The 9,250-nt window shown below is 35.3% G+C and overlaps 2 protein-coding genes across 6 annotated transcripts; one reads left to right on the forward strand and one right to left on the reverse strand.

Moving 5' to 3' along the window:
• On the forward strand, positions 1,123-2,115 carry LOC109327702 (uncharacterized mitochondrial protein AtMg00810-like). Its single transcript, XM_019560867.1, has one exon. The coding sequence runs from the start codon at positions 1,123-1,125 to the stop codon at positions 2,113-2,115; it is 993 nt and encodes a 330-aa protein (XP_019416412.1).
• LOC109328532 (F-box protein At5g39450-like) lies at positions 4,198-7,683 on the reverse strand. Of its 5 annotated transcripts, none has more exons than XM_019562037.1 (3): positions 7,445-7,683; positions 5,226-7,156; positions 4,198-4,448 (listed from the first exon to the last, which is right to left on the reverse strand). In XM_019562037.1, the coding sequence occupies exons 2-3, from the start codon at positions 7,079-7,081 to the stop codon at positions 4,445-4,447; spliced, it is 1,860 nt and encodes a 619-aa protein (XP_019417582.1). In that variant the 5' UTR covers positions 7,082-7,156; positions 7,445-7,683; the 3' UTR covers positions 4,198-4,444. The 5 variants fall into 5 exon arrangements, with proteins under 5 accessions (XP_019417582.1, XP_019417581.1, XP_019417580.1 ...); XM_019562036.1 differs by having other exon boundaries at positions 5,226-7,218; XM_019562035.1 differs by having other exon boundaries at positions 5,226-7,340.

Here is a 9,250-nt window from a genome sequence, read left to right on the forward strand (position 1 = left end):
CATCACCAAACATCATGCATATATACCCCTCAACAAAATGGAGTTGTTGAGAGGAAACACCAACATTTGTTGAATGTAGCTAGGGCTCTCCTGATCCAAAGCAACCTGCCCAAAATTTTCTGGTCTTATGCCATTAAACATGCTACTCACCTCATTAATCTGTTACCTACTCCCACTCTTCAACAACAGACTCCTCATGAAGTCCTATATGACAAATTGCCTGACCTACAACACTTAAGAACCTTTGGCTCTTTATGCTATGCAAGCACTCATAAACACTCTAGAACCAAATTCGACCCTAGAGCTACTAGATGCATCTTTTTAGGATACAAACAAGGTGTCAAAGGCTACATAGTCATGAACCTCTCAACCAGAGCTTTAGAAGTAACAAGAAATGTTGTCTTCTATAAGACAATCTTTCCATATTCATCTCTAACCAATTCCACCAATGCCTCCCCTAATCAATTCCCTATACCTGAGCCTACCTCTAATGCCTTCTATGAAGACATTTTACCATCAGTTGTGCCACCCCCTAATGATGCTGATCCATTATGTCTTCCATGCCCTGCAACTCATACTTCTTCACCTCCTATGAGAAGAAGTAACAGACTCTCTAAACCTCCCACATACTTAGAAGACTACCACTGTGCCTTACTTAACAACACTACCCTGCCTTCCACATCTAAGTATCCTCTATCTTCCTACATGTCCTATGATAAGCTATCCAAACCATACCTGCATAGAATCCTCTCAATATCTTCTGAAACAGAACCTAGAACATATTTACAAGCTATTAAGATTCCTCATTGGCAGGAAGCCATCCATAGAGAATTACAAGCTCTGCAAAACAATAATACTTGGATCATAACTGATTTACCCATGGATAAGAACCCTATTGGTTGCAAGTGGGTTTTCAAGATTAAGTACAAAGCTGATGGATCCATTGAAAGATACAAGGCTAGATTGGTAGCCAAGGGCTACACCCAAACTGAAGGCATAGATTACATTGAAATAACCATTGTTAGGCTCCTCCTAGCTTTAGCATCTATCCATAATTGACCTCTAGCACAACTTGATATCAATAATGCTTTCCTACATGGAGACCTTAACGAAATAGTTTACATGACCCTTCCTCCTGGCCTACCCTCTTCTGGACAGAACCAAGTCTGCAAGCTCGAAAAGTCCCTGTATGGACTAAAGCAAGCAAGCAGACAATGGTTTGCAAAGCTATCTCACTTCCTCATCAAACATAATTACAACAAGGCTATAGGAGATCACTCCCTCTTCACCAAATACTCTTCCTCAAACTCAATCACTGTCATTCTTATGTATGTAGATGATATTATCCTTACTGGTAACAACACACATGAAATTTCCAACCTCAAAACTCTTCTTGACAATACCTTCAAGATAAAAGACTTAGGCACTTTGAAATTCTTTCTAGGCTTTGAAATTGCCCGAAACAAAACAGGAATCTCTATGAATCAAAGGAAATATGCCCTTGAGATTCTTTCTGATATAGGTTTGCTAGGCTGCAAACCATCTAACACCCCTATGACATATGGAACCCATTTGTTTCAAGATTCCAGTGCTCCATTTCATGATCCTCCCTCTTATAGAAGATTGGTAGGACGTCTCATTTACTTAACAAACACACGACCTGACTTATGCTTTGCTGTTCAACAGTTAGCACAATTCATGGCCAATCCTACAATCACTCACCATAACGTTGCCTTAAAGGTTCTAAGGTACATTAAGGGTACCCCTGTTATAGGCTTACACTTCTCAAACACGTCTATTGTTCAATTAAAGGCTTATAGCGATAGTGATTGGGCTGCCTGCCCTGACACTAGAAGATCCATCACAGGTTTTTGCATCTATCTTGGCACTTCCCTCATATCCTGGAAATCTAAGAAACAAAAGACCATTTCCCGTAGTTCTTGTGAAGCAGAATATCGTGCTATGGCTATTACTACTTGTGAATTAACTTGGCTTACTTATTTGCTTGAAGATTTACAATACAATTTCTCTTTGCCTGCTATTATGTTTTGTGATAATCAGTCTGCCATTTATATTGCCAATAATCCTGTTTTTCATGAAGAACCAAGCACATAGAGCTTGATTGCCATATTGTTAGAGAAAAATGCACTCAAGGTAAGATCAAGCTCCTCCCTGTTCCTTCTCACCTTCAACTTGCTGATGCTCTTACAAAGCCTCTAGGAGCAAAGGATTACTCAACAATTCAACTCAAGTTAGGGCTCATCAACATATGTGCCCCAACTTGTGTGGGGCTATCAAATGAAACCCATATTTCTTCTCTCAATATTCTCACAATACTCAACTATGTATGTTACTTGCCACTCAAGGAAATCACCAAGCACATCATGTCACTCAACACAATCACCAACCAGCAAAGAACCAAATAACAATTCACCAAGCTCTCTCATTCCTAACTCAAACAGAAGCAAACATAGGATTGCATCAACACACATTCAATTCAGATTTAATTAATAAGCATCAACTTCCTTTGATCAACCTTCACCTTACTCGCATCAGTTCTGCATCAACTAAAGATGCAGAGAAACCTCCAGCCCTCACTTTTTATGATCATCATAACATTGATCCTTGGTCAATCATAATTGTAATATGTTTTGTATTTGTTTGTTTTAGCCTATGCTTTTATGTCAAAAGGCTAAGTTGGTTGAAGCCTTCCATAATTAACATGTGTTATAATTGTTAGTTAGTTAATTAGGTTAGTTAGTTAGTTAGCCTTTTCCTCCAATCTTCCTTGTATAAATATTACTCTTTAGTTAGTCTTTTAGGCAAGCTTTTCATAACATTGTAAACTGATCTTTGATCAGGTTTCCTTTCATCAATAAAGATCTAGAGGTTATTCATTGTGAATTTCTGTTTCTTGCTGTTCTTGGATTGATAATTCATTGTTGAACGAGGTTTCTTTCTTCCTTCTTTGATTGTATAAGATGGAGATTGTGGAGGTAAAAAACCTAAGTTGCAATGAAAAACATAAAAAAAATAGCAATAAAAATATAAATTAAAAAAATTGGTGTTTTTGATTGAGAAGCCAAAATGCCCAATCGAAACTTTTTGAAAAAACAAAGTACCACAATAAATCCAAAAAAAAATAAAGGACTAAAATACATCCTCAAGATACGACAAATGTCAAAATTTAATTATTATTGTTTTTTGGTACATTTAATTACTACGGTTTAACATCGTTTTTTCTTCTTCTGCATATACTATTTTTTTCTAGACACAGATATTTTTCAGAGACAATATTGTTTAAGTAAAAAAAACATCCACTACAAAATTTGACTAATCCCCAACAATATTTTTCTTCTTACCAAGACTCAAATCAAATCAAATCTTAGCTTGAAAAGAAGTAAACATATATTATCACGTGAACTAGTCACATGACAAAGGAGTGTATTATTTGTACACAAGGTTTCCACTTGACGTCATACACACTATTTAGATCAAATTAATTAAGAATTTTATATGTATATATTGACATTGTATATATTTTTTATACTATCAGCAAATCTCCAATATTCATTTAACCCATACATTTTAAACTCATTAATTAGTGCATTTGAGAGTACAAAATCTTTGTGGTTTTGCCAAGTATATCCATCGTATATCTGACCTCGGGGGTCAAGTTGAGTAGATACTAGTGCAAGCTTGCAATGGCAAACACTTTTTGGGAAATATAACTTCTCTTTAATACAGGACTTTCGGGTACTTCAAAGTTCAAATATAGGAAAAAATATTTTTTTAAATTATTATCAATTTATTTTAAAAATAATATTAAATCTGGACATTTAAATTTTTTTGGATACCACATGTTAGGATATGTACCTAATACTAAACTCTTCGGTACTAGAAAGAATCCAACCCAATTTTAGGTGGTATTATTTAGGACTAAATTTTAATTAGAATTAAATTCTTAATATGTTGTTAAGATTTTATTGGTTGTCAGATACGTCTCCAGACAAGTGTTTCTATAGTTTCTAATCACTTACCATTTGATTATTTTAATCACTAAAAACTTTATAATAAAAAAGGCAATGGCTTCTAGTTTTTACTACCGCAAGGATAAGTTATTTTTTAGTAAAGAAAGTCCCAGCACACAAGGACAATCATCATGTCAAATAATATATCTCATATAGAGAAAATGACTTTATCAGGACCCTTAATGTATACCCATTTATTTATTTAAACTACAACAATCAGCAAGGTGAATGGTGATACACCTATAGAACATAAAGATAGTAATTCATTACAACACTATTTCAGTATACATAGATCACCTTTAACTTTTGTCTTAAGAAGCATTGAAGATTATATGCCTTTGTTGTCAAGCTGTAGTAATCTGAGGGCACATAAACCATCGAGTGCTAAGCCCACTCTTATACTAATCTTGTCCTTACCTGCAAAGAAACATGCAACTTTGGCTTAAAATTTCCAGTAATTTCGTTTGCGAGTTTAGTTTTGAAGGGGAAATTGAAGGTTTTAGAGTCACCTCAAAAGTATATTTCATGACACTCAAATCTTTCTTTTCAGTTCATTTCCCTCCAAAACTCAACTCACAAACATATCCTAAAAATGATTGATATTGAATAGATGCAAATCGAGCACAAAATGATGTTACAATGCAATAATGCATTTCATATCAATGAATGAATGGTAAACTGGTGCTGGCCCTTCTAGCCAGGTAGACCATATTGTTGGATAGTTGTAAAATATGGTTCCAAAATAAAATCTTGCACCATGTGTCTGTTTAGATTAACTGCAAAAAGTAGTTTATTTGAACAACCAAACAGACACATGAGATTAGCATATAATTGGTTGTTCAAATAAACTATAGGCAGACGGATAGCAAGAAAAAACTTAGGCGAAACAATTATGCAAGATTTAGAAATCAATGTTTTGTCAATGGACATGATTTATGATAGAGCATTATGACTTTGTTCGATCCATGTGACCGACTAATTGTTGTTGTAGGCCAAAGTAATTGAGACCTGAGAGTTATTACCAAAAAAGGATCACATCTAATTATATAGCATGCTAGTTAACCCAAAAGAAGTCAACTATAAGCTACACATATATAGATGATAGTTATAGTAAACCATAAAGCAAAGAAGACATGTCATGACTGAAGGCAAAAAACAAAATAAGCTAAGGAACATGTCAGAGTTGAGGCAAACCTTGGTGAGGACAAAGAGTTTGAAGGGCTAGGAAATCCAGCAAACACATTTGAGTATGACTTTGTCAAATATGAAAAATTGGCAACTGGAGGCAGAGAAGGTACCCTTTCACCCTTCTTCAAAAGTTCTTGCAAGCTAAGCCTCTGCAAGGTCAAAATTGCCCTCGACTCCTTCCAAATGAAGGCAATGGCACCATTTTGGAAAACAAATAGGGAACCAGGCTTTGATCCAGGGTATCTGAATCCATAACCACTCGCAATACCTTCTCCTGTGAAAGCATCCTTGATATCCACCGGATTCGAGTCTGCATCAGTGTCCCAAGGAAAGGGTTCAGATGAAGGCTCATTGATATTAACTACAAACATTGCTGAGCCATTGGGATGCAAGACATAGTGAGTGCCTTCCAATATCTTGGTTGCAATGAGTTGTTGTTGTCCCTGTGTCTCCTCATAAGAGAGAAGAAGAAAGAACAAAGCCTTTCCGGGCTTATCTTCAGAAGGCTTTCCGGGAGGCCAACCAAAAGTCCCTCCCCATAAGCCAGCAAATTCTTCATCATCTCTGGGAACTCGCAAAGGCAGCTTGTAAAGTGCAAACCGATTGTCGTGCATATTTGGCCATGCTCGATAAGAGGACAATTTTACGGTTGAGGCATTTAATGCTAGACTCATTGTGTCACTTGATCTAAGAAATTCTTGAAGCCGTGCATGCCTAATCTCACTGCTTGAAGTAAGCTTCTTGGCATTTGAATGACTTTCATTAATTGAATTAGATCTTTTAAGGATCTGCTTAAGGCTATTCCAGAAATATCCACCAAGATTTTTTCTCTTGGTGCATTGGGCGCGATCCTCCTCCTCGGGCAGAGGATTACGCATAGGCCTTGAACAGACAAGACTCTTTCTGATATCATCCACTTCTAACTGTTTCAAACTAACTTCTTCTCGAGTACTTGCCTTATAATCAAGCTGACTACAACAAATATTGAACATTTGACTAAAGACTGATCTTCTTTCCCACAAGAGTACCAAATCTTTTCGAAAGCCGTCCTCATCATCCCTTAACCTAGGAAACAATGGTCCGATCACTGTATCAGGAACCTTTTGTCGAATTTGGCTAGTAGTGACCTCAAGCAACTTTCTTCTATCAGTAAAAGCTAACTTGCTGAAGGGAACCATTGCCTCACTACTCACCCTTAGTGACCTAGAAAGATCCCTGTTTGGCCTACAATTATTCCTTGATAACTCCACACCCGAGTGATGTGCAATTGTTTTACTCTGCAACAAAGTACCCAGATTTATTTTTAGTCCAGGATCAACCTCAAGCAACAGTAAATTGCAAGATTTCTGTATAGGCTTGACCAAACCCGGATAAATGTAATTGATTCCCTTCTCCCTTCCATGGAGTAGAAATGTAGCGGAACCATCAAAATCACCAATAACTTCAAACACAGATGTCCATAGGATGTGACCTTCATCAATACCCATTGGACCAAGCTCTTGTGGGATAATACGGCAACCAACAACCGAAACGAAACCAGGCATGACATAGACCACATTCCCAAGCTCCGGATTCTGATGAACCCATATTCCAATCAAGGGCTGAACACTCACAAGAAAACGGCCAAGTGCCTTATAAGAAGATACACCCTTTCTCCACTCCACAAGATCCTTAAGAGGCACTATGCCCAAAACATTACATTGAGTGAGCCAGATTTTCTCAGAAGCCACAAGAGAATTCAAACCCCTGCAGCACAAGCCCAAATTGCACACATCTCTGGGAGAGAGGAACTGAACAACGATGGCAAACACATCATCAGGCAGGGAAAGAATCAAGCTTGAATCACAGTGCTCATGTGACATACTGATCCAACCCAATTGAAGATTTATGGTATAAACTCGAACTTCATAAACTATTCATAAAATTTGCACAATTCACTGCATACCCACACAATTCCAAGATAAGCACAGTGCTCAAGTAGCATGTTGATCCCACCCAGCTGAAAATTTATGGTAAAAAAGCCAACTTTGAACAGCTATTCATCAAATTTGCACAATTCACGGCTTACCCACAATTCCAAAATCATAAAAATGAAAAATTCAGCTGAAACAGCAGCAAACCCTGAAAATTGTTCTTACCCGGTGAGGTAAGGATTGGGTGCTTGGAAAGTGAAAAAATCAGAACTTTCAATGGAGTAAAGTGAAAAGTGAAAAGGGGAATTTAACCTTGTGAGTGAAATGTGTTTGCTAACTTTATTTATTGGGTCTATCAATCATGAAAGCGACGAATGAACTACGTTTATGTTAGATATATCAAATACCCAATTGAATTTGTTTGAAGAAAAAAGAATAAGAGAGAAAAAACTCACAATTAAAATGGAGGAAGGAGTAAGGAAGGAATCTAAAAATAGAAAGAGAAAGAATGGAACACAACAACTTAGTAGAAAACGAGGTAAAGTTGTGTGTCTGAGCACTGCAACAGATGCTAATAATACATTGTGACATATCATATAGAATTATTTTTAACCCATCGTAATTTAAATTATATATTTTAAATTATTTTTAAATAAAAAATATGAAATTTTTATTTACCTCATATTCCAGTAGGGGAGTCGTAAGTTCTGAGCACAGTGCACTCAAAGAGGGGAACAGTGCATTTTCCAATGTTGGTGAAGATAACAACAATAGTCAATAGTGTTAGATGTGTGTGTTGGGTGTAAACTTGTATTGTCTTGTGTCGTTTTCTTTTTCTCTCTGCCAACCAAGGTTGAATACTGCTTATTAAAGTAGATTCCAAGCCTCAAAAGTCCAAAGATGTTGAGCCCACAAGGAATAGAAAATTAATGGCAAGGCCTACCATTTTGGCACTCATGCTATTTTCAAGGTGCATCGGTAATCAAATTAGGCTACGTTCACCACTTTTTGGACTCTGGTCTTATACTCCACTCGTCTTTTCATATAAATGGTGAAGTTTTGAAAATCAAAATAAAATAAAGAAATCTTGTTTTAATGTTTAGTCTTATAAAATGTGCTATTGCTTTTGTAAATATGTCACCCGTTTCTATTCCTACTATTGTTGTATCTAGTCGCAGCTTATCATAGGTGTCATTCTTAGTTTTTTTCACTATAGATAGATTAGGACAGACTCATAATTGAATTGTACGCAAAGTCCATTTTCATCGTAAGATATTCAGAAAAATATATGCACTGATATTATTGTAAAAAAAATTTACATTATCATTGTGTTATTTAGCATTTAGATTTAATCATTATTCACTCTTAAATATTATACTCTTTTAACAAGGTGTCATTCATTATTGTTTTATATTTTTCTATAATGAATCTTTAGGCACTTTTTTAAAATGATTCAAAATCAATTTCACAAATCAGTTATGATGCACTATTGGTGTTAAACACTATTTCCTTAGTACTTTTACCACCTCATAAACAAGTCAGGTAGTGAGTGGGTTTTCAGGATGAAGTAAGATGTCGATGGTTCTATTTAAAGGCATAAACATGATTAGAGTTACAATGAGACTTTTTATTCTATAATCAAGTCTATCAATATAAGTAAAAGTGAAAACAGACTATACTAAGTTAAGTCAGACTATGGCTTAAATAGACTTGACATGTTTAACATATTGTAGTATAATCTTGACCTATTTGTTTGTTTAATTTTTTTGAGACATAGACAATCTAGTCTAATACGTTAGTCTATTTAAAATCATGCTATAATATTAGATATTTAAATAGGCCAATAGACCTTCAAATATGCAAATAGACTTTTGAATAAGTTAATATGTCTAACTTAAAATTGAAATCTATACCCAATATTAAATTGCCTATAAAATTTACATATTTTTTTTTACTTTTTTGTATTTATTATATAAATAATTAATATAAATATATAATAAATTATATAGGTCGACATGTTAGAATTAATAAACTTTTTAAGAAACATGTTTGTAACATATTTATGTTAAATAAGCTTTTTGAGAAGCATGAGTCTGACCTAATTATTAAAAAAACATG

This window comes from Lupinus angustifolius, chromosome LG15 (assembly GCF_001865875.1).
Source record: "Lupinus angustifolius cultivar Tanjil chromosome LG15, LupAngTanjil_v1.0, whole genome shotgun sequence".
Taxonomy (NCBI): Eukaryota; Viridiplantae; Streptophyta; class Magnoliopsida; order Fabales; family Fabaceae; genus Lupinus; species Lupinus angustifolius.

Bases quoted from the DNA above. Each gene is read 5' to 3' on its own strand.
- LOC109327702 (XM_019560867.1), top strand. From the start codon at position 1,123: ATGACCCTTCCTCCTGGCCTACCCTCTTCTGGACAGAACCAAGTCTGC.
- LOC109328532 (XM_019562037.1), bottom strand. From the start codon at position 7,081: ATGTCACATGAGCACTGTGATTCAAGCTTGATTCTTTCCCTGCCTGAT.